Below are 13,731 nucleotides of genomic sequence, written 5' to 3' on the forward strand. Positions count from 1 at the left end.
TGTGGCCTTGTGGCCTTACTTGGCCTTTCAGGTGCCCAGGGCTGTGGGGAGGGGACTGATGGGAGTGAGTCTGACCCCTCTGCAGAGTGAAAGCCATCCAGGCTATGCTGCAGCCTCAGCGCCCTGAAAGAGAGAGGAGAGCACAGGGGATGTCCCGGGGTCTTTCAGGAAGTGAAAGATGCCCCTTTGACTTAGGCCGGGTACAGAAGGGTGAGGGGACAGGGCAGAAAGACGAGGGGGAGACGAGGCATAAAGTCAAAATGTGAGCACCTGGCATTGTCATTGTCTCTGCCCAGCTCACCATTGTCCCTCTGCCTTTCTTACCAATGGAGCATGTCCTGTTTGGGTGTTGCAATCCTCCTGGGAGGTTTCTGTTCCTGCTGTATCTTCTTAGGCACTAAGGCAAGAGAAAGCCCCAATAGCATGCCCTGCAGCACTGTTACCCGGAATGGTGGCTCTGTGCGCTCCGCAGTGAAGCTTCCCCAATGGTGTTGACAGGGTTCCTGCAGGAGCCACCTCTGCAGCAGGCCTCCTTCCTGTCAAAGCCCAGGAAAGCCACAGACCAGCTGGAAAATAGGTTTTCTTTTTCTTTTTTAAAATGCAATCGCTCTTTATTATAAAGTTCAGACATTAGATCAGTTTCCTCCCTCCCCGCCCTCCCCCCACCCCTGCAGGCTAATCCTCTTGATTAGCTGCTTGCAGTACAGTTGGAAAGGCCTATAGTGATCTGTGATGGACAGGATGGTCTAAGCAGTCCCTGGTGTGCACCCTCCCCCAATAAAGTCTGGACACACAGGCAGGTGAACTGTGACAAACAGTTGCAGACACAGTTGCGTTTACTCTGATCTAACTGTCCCTGAAAACCTCACAGGGCTGCCTGACTTTGCCCTTGGGGGTGGCACCCTGTGCAAAATGGATAACCTTGTTCAAACTCCCTCCATCTTTTAAAGTGAAATCTGGTGGGAAGGGAGAGGTAAGCTCTTTTTTAAAGGAAATGTATGTGTGCTTCACAAGACGTGAAGGAAGAAATAATAAGCAGGCCCTGCTCACCCTTTATCACCGTCACCACTTTTGCTTTCATCTTTACCACAACACAGTGAGCTCTGTAGTGTGCGTTCCCATTTTACAGATGGAGAAACTGTGGCTTAGTGAGGTGGAGTGACTTAGTCCAAACACAGAAATATGTTGGGAAACTAGTGACTATGATGTGGTCTCTTGACTCCCGGCTGTTATCTGTGTTGCTATAGGGAAGGAAAAAAACAGTACTGAAAGAGAAGTAAAAATGCAGTCACACTTCCAAATATCAACAACCAAAACTGGACTGAATTTTCTGAAGCAGTTGATTTTCAAATCCAAGTTGAACAGCAGAGCTGTTGTGCTTGAGGTAGAAGGCCCAGAAATGGGGTGCACATTTTGATTAAACTTCAGCATAAATTTCCTGTGTACACAGCCCACCCCTCCCACCCCGATGTGAGAGGGAGTGCGTCACAGAGACCCCCAGCCTCCGCTCCTGTCTCAAAGGGCAGCAGCAGTGGAAACTCACTCCGCAGAGGAATGTTGGAGCCACATCCACAAGAGACACTGAAGATTTTGCCAAACGCCTACGGAAAGTTGCAGGGAATTCATCAACAGTAATTGTTTCCTGCTTGGTCAGATAGAAGAACTTCTGAAACTGTACAGCAATAAACAGCACCTATGGCTGGAGTGTGGCCAGCGGGGACTCTCTCAGGGTTATCTGGGACTGCTGTAACCTATGAATGCCGAGCAGCAAACTGAGAAGCAAGTTGGCTTCTGTAAAAATCCTCTGGAGGCTGTGGGCATTTGGTCAGACCCAGCCAGGAGCAAGGGGATAAGGGCTGTTCTCCCTGCTGGCCTGCGGTTTCCTCTCTAGCCTCAGCTTCTCTCACCCTCAGGTTCTTAACAGTAACTAACTAATATTTACTGGGCTTCCTTGGCCCACTCACCTTTGCCTGCTGAACCACGAACTGGACAAGAGGTGACATCCAGGTGGTAGAAGAGACAGGGCAGAGAGGTAAAGGGTCAGTGTGCCTTCCCACCCAATAACCTGACTCTGAGTATTTGAGAATTGACCAAGTTCCTGTAGCCACGTGACGGGGACGGCAGGTGCTGCCCTCACTGCGGTATCAGTGTCTTCCCGAAAAACACCATGCATCTCAAATGATGACAATTGATTATATTTGTAAGGTATCAGAGGAAATGATATTTAGAACTGATACCTGAGGTTCTCTGGGCATAGAGGTTTTGTGAAAGCCCGTCTCTCCGCTTTGCTTTTCTCTGGCTTGTGATTCAGCCAGGTGAACTGCCTGCGTCCGGCTCAGGAAGACTACCTCCCACTTGTCACCACAAAGCCACAGCTGCCTCCTTCCCCAGGGGCTCCCAGTAACTGTTCTGCCACCACATGGCCTGAGCATGGTTTGGGTCAGAACTTGGTACACTGGGTAAAATACGCAAAGACAAAAGCCCACGTCTCTGGGAAAGCAGACTTCTCAGCAGAACCTGGGTGTTTGCACAGGGTTGCTCAGGATGTTTCTGAGCTGGGTGCTCCTGGGAGCAGGTCTTTCCAAGCCCCTCTGCACCTGATCTGGTGCTCAGCCGCATCTAGAACATGAAAGAAAGAACAAGGCAGCACACCTGCCCTGAGGGTTCTTTGGAGGGTAATCGAAGAGAAGACATACACGCCCTGATCAGTTTTGGGTTCTGTTTGGTAGCCAGCGTCAAACAAGGGGTGTATCACCGGTCAGAGGTGGACAGAAGTGTGTCACCTGGGGCACTGGGAGAGGGCTTTCTGTGGGGAGTGGGATGCAAGCCGGGGCCTAAGTAATAAACGACTGAGTTCAGTGAGTGAGCATCTCCTTCCAGGGTCCTGACAGCAGCTGGCCATGCCCCCTAGTTTCCAGGGTGGACGCTTCAGATAGGCCGTGTTTGGGAGCCAGGCAACTGCCTAGGGACGCAGAGGATGTCTGTGTGTGGAGCTGCCTGGGAGGTGCTGGGGCCCGGACCTCATGACCACGGGACCAGCAATGCCCACAGGGAGGCCAGGTTAAAGCCTGTGGATGTTTGGGCTCAGTGTGGAGGAGAGGTACAGAGGAAGGCTGGGGGGCCTCTCTAAGCTGCTGTTCTTAGCAAGCACACCTCTTTTACTTAGCTGATATTCTCCATCTACAACACGGGGTCTAAAATTTTTAAGATGTTTGTAGTTACGCTTACCAAATGTCTGTGTCAAAGAAGAATGCTTAAATGAAATTACATCACTGTATGAGATATACTTTGACAATTTTTAAATCGGTGGTGGGGGGGGATATTTTCAGGGGGATGCTGGAAATCTAGGTCATGAGGGCCAGAATGTAACCCCCAAGCCAGCCCCTGGAACCAAGACCGAAATGACTGTATCTTTTCCAGATCTAGAACATTCTGGTGACCCAGGAGGGCCCACGTGGTGGGAAGGATGTGGAGGTGGGTGGACATGCTGACCATCTTGCTGACACGGCAGCTTCTGTTTTCAGCCCCAACGTGTGCGCTGTGCAGAAGCTCATCGGCACCAACAAGAAGTACTTCACCAACTGCAAGCAGTGGTACCAGAGAAAGATCTGCGGCAAATCCACGTGAGTATCTGGAGCTCCCCGAGACCGCCAGCCGCTGGGGAGGCTGCCCTCGATGTGCACGGGCTGCAGTTGCTGCTGGGCAGGGGCCAGCCTTCTGGAGCCATGAAGATGCGTGTGCAAACATGTCAGGGGACTGTGTGCTTGGGAGTGGTGTTTTTTGTAGGCTGGCCAATTTTGTTTTTCATTTTTAAGGCTCCTGACAATACTTGGATACATTTTTCAGGGCTGACTTGGGATTGCAAGAAACATGAAACATGGTGTGGGTATGTGTGCGTGTGTCTGTGTGTGTGTGTGTGTGTGTGTGCGCGCTTCCTAATCCTCACTAAGTGATACAAACACAAATATTCAGTGGAGAAGCCATCAGCCTCTGACTCTGGGAAAGAAAGCCCATTGGTGAACTTATACCCAGTTCCTGCTCTGCAATCCAAAAGACTTAGAGCGCCTAGAAATATGCACATAATAAGACAGCATAGCATATTAAGAACACAGGCTCAGACTCCCTGATTCAAGGGCTGGCTCTGCCACTTACCTGGGCAGGTGGCTTCACCCTTGGAATCCTCAATTGCCTCATCTGTAAAGTGGGAATAACAGTAGGACTACCTTATGTGATTGTTATGAGGATTGAATGAAATAATGCACAGAAGAGGCTAAATTAGGTACCTGGCGCATAGTAAGTGCTCAGTAAATGCGATCTGCTGTTATTTGCAAATCTCAACCCCTCAAACGGAAGTGAGACACGGGGGGTGTGGACACCTGTGGTTACAGGAGGCCTTGCTGGTGCCTCTGTCAACACAATCAGCACGGAGGGAGACGGCATTCACCCCAACTGCCCTGCTGCGGTCTGCGTGTTCTAACAGAATTCCGGGGAAAGCTAATCTATTTTGGCACCAACAGTCAAAAGATCTCAAAGCTGGCTCTCTCCTACAGACAGGAAGATGTGCCGTGCATAACTCCCTGAGCCACTTGTGAGGAACGGACCTTCTTCTCTTCTGTGTAATGAGAGGATTAAGAGATGCTAAGCCATGATCTTGAAGCCTTCCCCATGTTAGGGATTTTTAAATGTATTGCTTGTGACTTGCTTTTGAGCAGATGTCTTCTCTAACTGAAGGAAGGGAAAACGCTCTTTCCTTGAGATGTACCTGGAAATAAATACCCAACTTGTGACCCTGACTGTGTCTTAACACAGTTATCAACTCTAGTATGGATCAGGGAAATTGTAGATCAGGGCAGAGGTGGGGAGAGACCAGTAGCTCCCTGGGAGCCTGTCAAGGGCAGGGCCATGACAATTGGTTCCCCACTTGACCAAGCCCAGCCACAAAGGCAAGAGTTGAGTGAGCTAAGAGGACCCACCTCCCAGGTTTAGGGAGCAAACAAACCCCCAGCTAGAATTCTTGCTGCTGTGGACAAAAAGAGATTATGCAAATAATATACCACATGTCCTTACCTGGAACCCAAGTTAAAAAAAAAAAGAATACCTTCAGTACTCTTTGACTTTTCCCATGTGTGTATATTATCTATTAAAATAAGCAATGAATTACTTCATTAAACACAGAGCCAGGCCTCACATAATTGCTTCTTGGAAGATGACCAAAGCCCTGGTATCAAGCATCTCAGAGCCCTGGGTTTCAAGATGCCACCTTTTTGTTCTTTCTGGTTTCCCTAAAAATGGGACCCACTTAGGATGTCAAGCTGGCAACAGGGTGGCATTGGCCATGGTATTTCAGGGTGGCCCGTGTTGAAGCATTTGTCTGACTAGTTAACAGTAGCTTGGGAATATTCCCCAGCAGTTCCCAGGTTGATGCTGTTGTGGGTGATGAGCCGCCTTGACTTATTGGCTCTCGGTACCTGCACCCTTCTCCACTGATGTGCCAGGACGGGTGCAGGTGGCACAGCTGTATGTTGGCCAGATGTTCTTGATAAGGGGTCATTAAGATGTGATGGTGCAGCACCAGTGAGCACAGGGGAGCCCAGGCACTGGGGGAAGGAATAGACAGGTAGGTGTGAGTGGGGAAATGGAGGTGTAGAGCAGGGCCAAGCAGAGCCCAGGGCCCAGTCCCAGCCATTGAGCTGGTCTTACAGAGCCAGAGGGGGTGGCCTGCACTTACAACTCTGCAATGTTCTGTTGCTTTGGACAGCTTAAAAAAGAGGAAATGGGGGGCTTCCCTGGTGGCGCAGTGGTTGAGAGTCCGCCTGCCGATGCAGGGGACGCGGGTTTGTGCCCCGGTCCGGGGGGATCCCACATGCCGCGGAGCGGCTGGGCCCGTGAGCCGTGGCCACTGAGCCTGCGCGTCTGGAGCCTGTGCTCCGCAACGGGAGAGGCCACGGCAGTGAGAGGCCCATGTACCACAAAAAAAAAAAATAATAATAATTTTTAAAAAAAGAGGAAATGGGGACAGAAAATCATGAGTTGATTAAAAAAAAACTTCACGATCCAGGATAAGAAGGTCCCTTCCTGGAACATTGCATGCAGCGTCAGGAAGGTGAAGCTGACCGGGGAGAAATCCAGAGAACTCAGGGAGGGAAAGGGGAAGTGGTTGGATTCACCTCCACTGTCCCCGAGAGAGCTGAGAAGGAGCAGCCTTGTAGTTTACTCGCGCCCGGGATTAAGACCCATGAAGGGGCTGCCATCTGGGCACCGGGAATTCAGTGCCATAGCTGGTCAGGAGAGGAGAGGGTTGTGCTGGCTGGAGTTGATGTCATCCTGGTGACAGTGGGTCCCTCGGTGCATTTATTTGGGAGATGACCAGACTGGGAAACCGCAAGCATGGTTGTGGTTGGAGCAAAGAGGGCCTTCTCAGCATGGGGTCAGCCTGGGCAGTGGGAATCTTCCTAGCGTGACTCCAGGGAAGAGGCTGGAGCAGAGGTGTGCCCTGGGATGCACGGCAGCAAAGGTCACCAGGGGGCCCAGGACCCACAGGAGAATTTGAACTTGAAAGCAGATAATTGGCACTAAGTACAGGACCAAGGGATGAAGGCTTTGCCGGGTGGGGTCACACAGAGACCCAGGAGCCTGGAGCCAAATGTCTGCTGCAGTGAGGCCCCGACTCCACCTCCACAGAGGGAGGGAGGGGGATGGCCACATTCAGCACTCAGCACTCCCATCAGGCCACTGCATCCATCATCTTTAGACGATAGCTTTTCTGTATTACCGAAAAGAGTCTTGGTGCTGTTTGTCAAGCCTGATGCATGGATTTTATTATAGGAAGTAGTTACCAGTGGGCCCCTATTTAGTGACTTGAGTGAACTCTATTACTTAGAAATTCATTTAACTTCAGATCCTAAAGAGCACCAGTGTGATGATACAACAGCTAATCAAGCAAAGAGGGTCATTTTAGTCCTCAGTTATGATCAGTAACCATAACATTTTTACATACAGCAGCTGAAGCAATGGTGCAGGAAATCGTGCTCAGGAAGCCTGGCTGCCTCTGACAGGCCTTCTTTCAGAAGCCCCAGCAAGAGGGAGGCCCATTTAACAACCAAGTCAGAGCTGACATCATGGGGATGTAATGAATCACAGCAGGAGCTCAGGCATCCTCAGTGTGGCACAGGGAGGGCCAGCGCAGGAGCTAGCAGGTAGGGGTGGCAGCTGCCCATTCCAAAAGGCTTAATGTTGTTTGACAAGCAACGCAATTCACAAGCACAGTAGCCAAGATGAGCTGGCAGGACATTCCCCCTTCTCTAGTAGCAAGCATTGCTTTGCCCAAGGGCTGAAATATTAATACTTCTTCAGCACTGCCTTCAAGTTTAGACATTTCACTTCTACCAAAGCCAGCTGGTGTATGGTCGAGATTTTCCATCATTTGGCAGAGCTGTTACCTGTAGATCTCATTCGGGCAGGGCACCCAGGGACATCTGCAGTGAAGCTGAGGAAGAGCCTTCCTTTCCTCCTTCTCCTGTATCCCACAGCCTCGGTCCCAAGAGGAAAAAGAAGAGGATGGTGAGAAGCCATCTAGGGGTAACAAGCTATCCTCAGACCCACACCAGCACCTCCTTCCCTGTTTCATATTCCCTGTGCAGCCCCCTGGGTCCGCATGGCTAACCTGCTCTGAAATAACTCAGGTTTGACATATGCCAAACACCTCTGTTGTGCAGTGCTTCCTGAAGGTTCTCTCCCATTCTGTAGACTCCTAGGAGTCAGCTTAGCTGACAGGGAATCTTGTTCTGTTGAGTATTTACATGAACCCATGTACCATTTGGGGTAAGACCCTATGGTAGGCATAATAATGACCCCCTAAAGCTGTCTACATCCTCACCCCTGAACCTGTGAATATGTTACCTTACAAAGGAAAAGAGACTTTGCGGATATGGTTAAGTTAAGGATCTTGGAGGGGGTGGGGGGGGCAGATGATTATCCTGAATAATCTGATGAGTCTAATATAATCATAAGGGTCCTTGTAAGAGGAAAGCAGGAGGGTCAGAGTCAGAGAAGGAGATATGACAATGAAAACTGAAGTTGGAGTGATGTGACCACAAGCCAAGAAATGCAGGCAGCCTCTAGAACTGGAGAAGACAAGGAGTAGGTTCTCCCCTAGGACCTCTGGAAGGAATACAGCCTTTGGTTTTAGCCTCGTAAGGCCAAATTCTGACTCTAACATCCAGAATTGTAAGATAAATTTTGTGGTTTTAAGTCACTAAATTTGTGATGATTTGTTCTAACCACAATGGACCCTATCTATTAACTTCCACAGCTGTGTTATGGGGAATTTATTACATGTGATTTGATCAGTGGTCTCCTGCAGGGCACGGCTTTCAATGAAGTTATTAACCTAACTTCAATTTGAAGTTTATACCTGGAATTTTTTAGGAAGAAGCTCCACAACTGAGTGCTTAGTAACTAATATCAAGTAGCTGGTAAGTGCTTTTCATAGGTTAGCTTGTTCAGTTCTCACAATCATCCCTTAAGATCAGTGTGATCGTCAGCCCATTTACAGAGGGGAAGACTGAGAGGCTCAGAAAGCCTTAGCAACCTGCTCAAAGTCATCCGCTGGTAAGTGGGAGAGGTCCAGTTATTCTACATGCTGCCTCCGGGGGAGAACCAAGCCCAGCAGCTAGTTTTGGTGACATGGGGGGAGCCCAAGTGAGCAGCCCTGGAGCGCCTGGGTCAACTGCCCCAGATCTCTCTCTTCAGCCCTAAAACCTGTGACTCTAAGTCCCAGGGAGAAGGCCTCCTCGGGATGAAAAGAGGCCCTTTGGCCCAGAGCCACCAACCTTTTCCTGGTTGCTCACCCGCAGCCTGGTGGTCACTGAGAACCCCTGTTGCAAGGGGGCTCCCTCCCTAGTCAGATGGAGAGCGTGGGAACTGAGGAGACACAGCCAGCATCCAGGAGCCCTCCCCACCCAAATACCCTCACAAACCATGTGCAAACAGACGTCACCAAAAAACGTAAGTGTATTTTCCCAAGGTTCCGTCTCATCACTCGCCAAGCTGGGCCCTGGTGAATGGGATAGTGGTGGAGTCTTTAGTGGTAGACAGGTTAAAACAAGCCCTTTTTTTTAGCAGGGGGCTCAAGATTTTCATTTTCTCCTGGGAGGCTTAAGAGAGCTCAGCTGAGTGCGGAAAATGAACTCATCCAGGCAGGCGCCTGTCTAGACCACGTCAGTCTGTGTTTGTTCAGTGATTCCCTTGGAAATCATGACACGCTGGATGGTTTACCTTCGGTCACAGGAAGCTGGCTCTCAGGCTCCGTTCCTTACCGCACTACTTCAGAGTCGGCTTCATCCCTAGGTGTTTACAGCCGTCACAGCGGCCAACATTGTGAAGCATGCTTGGGAGAGAGTGATTGTTTTAACTTATTATATTACCTCCTTGAAAAATTATTTTGGGGAGAGAAAAACCAATGCTTCTCTCTCTATCCAGTCATGAGTAAAACTTTGGAGGGGAATGGAGGAGAGCTTTGAGACTCTATTTCAATTCTGTAGGCCTTGGATTGACACTACCTTTTGCACCCCACCCCTGCCTCTTTCAAATGCCCTTCTAAGTCAGGCACCTTCTCTGACTTTCTTCCTCAAATTGCTCTTCTGACCTGGGAAGTTGGAATAAGAAAATTCATGTCTCATTACCCTAGAGGATATACTTTTTCTGAGGTTTCTGCTTATTGGACTGTGTCAGGCCAAGGAGAAGCCAGGAGCCTTTAATCAGAGCAGCTTTTGCTGATAAGATCCGATCCAGAGACCAACAGATTGGTTCTCTCTGTGCAGGGAAGCCAGGGAACCAGGGAGGCACAGATGGGGGCTCCCTGTGTCCGTCCTTTCCTGCGTTCATCCTAGAGAGATGAACCTCTCCGTCAGAACCACGACTCTGTGATTGCCCCAGGGGCCCGTCTCCCCACAGCATGTGTGTTCTCCCCAGGGCCAGAGCCCAAGGAAGGTGGCACACGGGGCTGAGAAAAGGGCGTGTGAGTCCTGGAGGGTTTGGTCAGGATCACCTCAATGGGCTGTCTTCTTGGTCTGCAATTTACAGCTGCCCTCTGCTTCTCCAGGGCCAGACAGGCTGCTTCTGAAAAGACCTGGTATTGCTGGGATAGTTGAGCAGGGTAACAGCCAGCTGTGGAAGCGTTTCAACCCATAAGGCTACCAGGCTGAGGGTGAGAGGCGTGGGTCACCCCATGCACCTAGAGAGTGCCGGGAATGCCAGAATATGGGTAGCACAAGGGAAGAGGAGGGACAGGCCAGCAGGGCGAGAGGATTAGGAGAAGCTAACCAGGAAAAAGCCTTTGGCTAGGGGGCTGAGCCCCTGCAGGGGGTGGTGTGTCCCCCCACGTCCAGCCTCTGTGGGACCCGGGTACAGAAAGCCCACCTGGAGAGAAGGGGCAGTGAGTGCTGACAGGGGTTAGCTCTGATCACATCGGAGAGACCGCCTGCGTCCTTCTGATGTCAGACTTTCCAAATCAGTCCACTTTCCCCCAAATATGTGCACTGTCAAGAGCAACGGAAAAGGGTCTGGACTTGCTGAAATGTGGGGAGAGTCCTAGATCTGCCCCTCCCCAGCTGTGATCCTAAGAAACCCCTTTGCCCCCAGAACCCTTTCAGCTCTGATTCCATTCTGCATTTCCTTCTGCATGCGGAGACGTCCCTGCTTACGTCTGTCCCTGCTCCCCTGCCTGGCAGCCTCCATTTCTCCTGTCATTCTCCCCATCTCTCCCCACCTCCACACACACGTGGCCACAGGAACCAGTAAGTTCACACTGTGGGGGCTGACTTTCTGTTGTCCTCAGGGAAATCCTGGTGAGGCCCCCTGAGCTATTGAGCTCTCTTGTGGCTTTGTAGGATGAAACTCGGACGCTGACACCCCGGAAGAAGGGTCTTTGGCCAGAAAAGTCTTTGGCTGGGGGCTCCAAGGCATGGAGTGTCAGCACCACATGCATGGGGGATCCCAGAGATGATGAAGGCTTTGAGGAGAAGATCCCCCCCTCCAACTGTCCTTCTCCAACTCCAGGGAAGGTCACCAGGCACTTTTAGAAAGAAGCTAAGCTTTGGGGGGCTTGACCAAATCCCACTTCCTCAACCCCAGCCATAGAGCCCTGGCATTTATCAGAGAAAGCCTGAGATTCCACACATGCGTGTTCCCGGTCCTATGGGCCCAAGGCTTGCGGCTCTCCCTAGGTTTAGCTACGAGAAGCTGGCAGACACTATCCTACTTTGAAAAAGTGCTTCTCTACCCCCTAGAAATAATCCCATTGGCTGGAATTCTGAGTGTGAAATTGGACGTAACCTTAGAGGTCATCTACTTTAACTTCACCTTATTTTAAAAAAGATCAGGAAGCTGAGACCCAGAGAGAGAAATGGACTTTCGAGGCCACCCTGCTAGGTACTGATGGATGACAAGCCTAGGCTCCTGATGCTAATACTGTTTAGTTGCATCCTGTTGCCTTTGAAAGGTTGTGTGTCAGTCAGATCTCACGTTTGCTGCAGGAGATGACTGGTTTTCAAAGAGAAAACCGTGGGTTGGTCAAGATCAGTCCGGAGACCACCAGCCTGTTTAACCCTTTTAAATAGGGCTGAAAGGTTAGAAAGGAAAAGGCTGGGAGGAAGGCTGGGAGAGAAGGGGGAAGAAGAAATCAGGAGGATGGAGAGAGCAGGGCAGGGAAGAATGTGCATGGTGTCACTCCTCAGAAATGTCCTGGGGGCTCATTTCTGGCACAGTGACACCCACAGCTCCCTAGCAGCCTGAGAATCCTAACGAATCTGTCTCTGAAAGATGAGTTAAAAGCAGATGAAGCGTGGATAACAGATGAGCCAGGCTTCATCTTCACTTGACTCACCCGGGCTTCCCTGAGACAACTCCAGTGGAATTAGTAAGAGCAGAATGTCCTGGGCTCACTGAGAGCACCCTCCCCCACTCCAAAGGCCAGACTTCTGTCTGATCTGCCTGCTTCTCTTCTGGTGATGTCATTACACACCCCGTGAGTGGCCGCGGTGAGCGGTTCTGTGGTAAAGCCGCTGCAATTCAAGGCTGAGTTCTCTCCTGTCCTGAAGGGCACATCCATGTGAAAGAAAGGAAGGGGCAGGACAGGGCTGTTGGCTTCTGGTTCCAGGGCTTCCGAGGAGGGGCTGTGCTCACGCCGCTGGTGCAGGGGTGGCATTCGACGGGATAGGGGGTTTGACATGAAGCAAGTCTTTCCTAGAACGCTTCCTTCCTTGTGACGTTCTTGGATATTCTCAGTCTTCTGGGTCTCACCAGGATGTTTTAGCTGAAGCTTTGCGTTTCAGACCTCCAGGAGGTGGTGAGTGTTCCACAGTGGACCAGTCTGAGTTAGAAGAGGAGGCTTTAAGTTTTTCTGCCAAATGACTTCAAAGTTTAAAACCATAAATGGCCAGACTTGTTCATCCAAATACAAAGAATCTCACAAACTGGTAATATCAGTTGCCTCCTGGAAGGACAAGGAGATGGTTGAGGGATGAGGGTGGATGGGGAGCATTTTACTATAGAATCCTTTGTAGATTTTGAAACTATATAATGTTTTCATTGATAAAAACTTTTGTTTTTCATTTAAAGAAACAGAAGAACAAGCGTCTTGATAAAAAAAAGGGCTCTGTTTTTAAAGTGTGATCATGAAGATTGAGAGAAAACTTGATCATTTATACAATACACTACCCTTCTTGGTTAGTACGTCAGAGAACCAGAAGACCATGGGCTGTTTAATCCAATGACCATTGCACAATACATGAGAGGAGACGGGACTGGCTGGCGTGGTCTGGTTTAGTTAGTGGCAGACTCAGAGCCAGAAAGGCCCAGGGCTCCTTCGTCTCCTCCCTGCTGCCTCTCGGGAATGCTGCCCACTGGGTTCCCCATGAATTGTGTTGGAGATACATTTTTGGTGAGGATGTTTTCTAATGCCACCGTGGATATGCTGCCACCATCCTCTGACTGTATCCCGGTTGCATTGCTGTAGGTGATGGCAACTGCTGGGCACCTTGTACAAAGCTGAAGAGGCGTGACAAGCTACTTGCCAACGAAAAGCACAAAGATGACCGAGCGTGTGGTCTCTTCTGAGAGCAGGCTGTGTGCCCCATCGTGTCCCTTCCCGGAGTGAGGGCTGATGACACGGGAGCGGGAGGGAAGTCCTGCCTAACACATTTGTGTGTCTCGTTACAGAGTCATCAGCTACGAGTGCTGTCCCGGATATGAGAAGGTCCCGGGAGAGAAGGGCTGTCCAGCAGGTGAATAAGCCTTGCCTGTTGGCACGGATGGAAAGGAAGGAGGGAGAGAGGAGCACCCACGTGAAGGGCAGCAGAGTCGGAATGGGGGTCCAAGGGATGGGGCTCCATGACAGGGCCAGAGGATGGAAGCTGGGAACAGCAGGTTTCCTGCACTGCTCCTTCCTGTACAAGCCGACTGCTGAACACGCCGGGGGAACAGACTCCGATCCTGACCTGCCTGTGCCCTCTGCACCAGGCACAGGCTCCTGGCCTTGCTGTCTCTGGCTGGGAGTGATTCTAAACACATCCAGCATTTCTCATCAGCCCTGCTGGAGAGTGGATGGCGTGGGCCTGGTCTCCAGCTGGGCTGGGAACACCGGGCCACCCCACCTCACTCTGCCGGAAGCCGTCCTAGTGGAGCTCGTAGGGTCCCACGATGGCCATGCAGGTCCACAGACAACGTGGTACC

General features: G+C 50.7%; 1 protein-coding gene across 1 annotated transcript in view; it reads left to right on the top strand.

Annotated features, from left to right (window-relative positions):
* The window catches only part of TGFBI (transforming growth factor beta induced), a 32,477-nt gene that overhangs the window by 1,295 nt on the left and 17,451 nt on the right, over window positions 1-13,731 (top strand). Inside the window, exons 2-3 of the mRNA XM_065873529.1 lie at window positions 3,525-3,623; window positions 13,219-13,283. Of these exons, the coding sequence (XP_065729601.1) occupies window positions 3,525-3,623; window positions 13,219-13,283 (164 nt within the window). The remainder of the gene's footprint in view (window positions 1-3,524; window positions 3,624-13,218; window positions 13,284-13,731) is intronic.

Source organism: Phocoena phocoena, chromosome 3, assembly GCF_963924675.1.
Source record: "Phocoena phocoena chromosome 3, mPhoPho1.1, whole genome shotgun sequence".
NCBI lineage: Eukaryota > Metazoa > Chordata > Mammalia > Artiodactyla > Phocoenidae > Phocoena > Phocoena phocoena.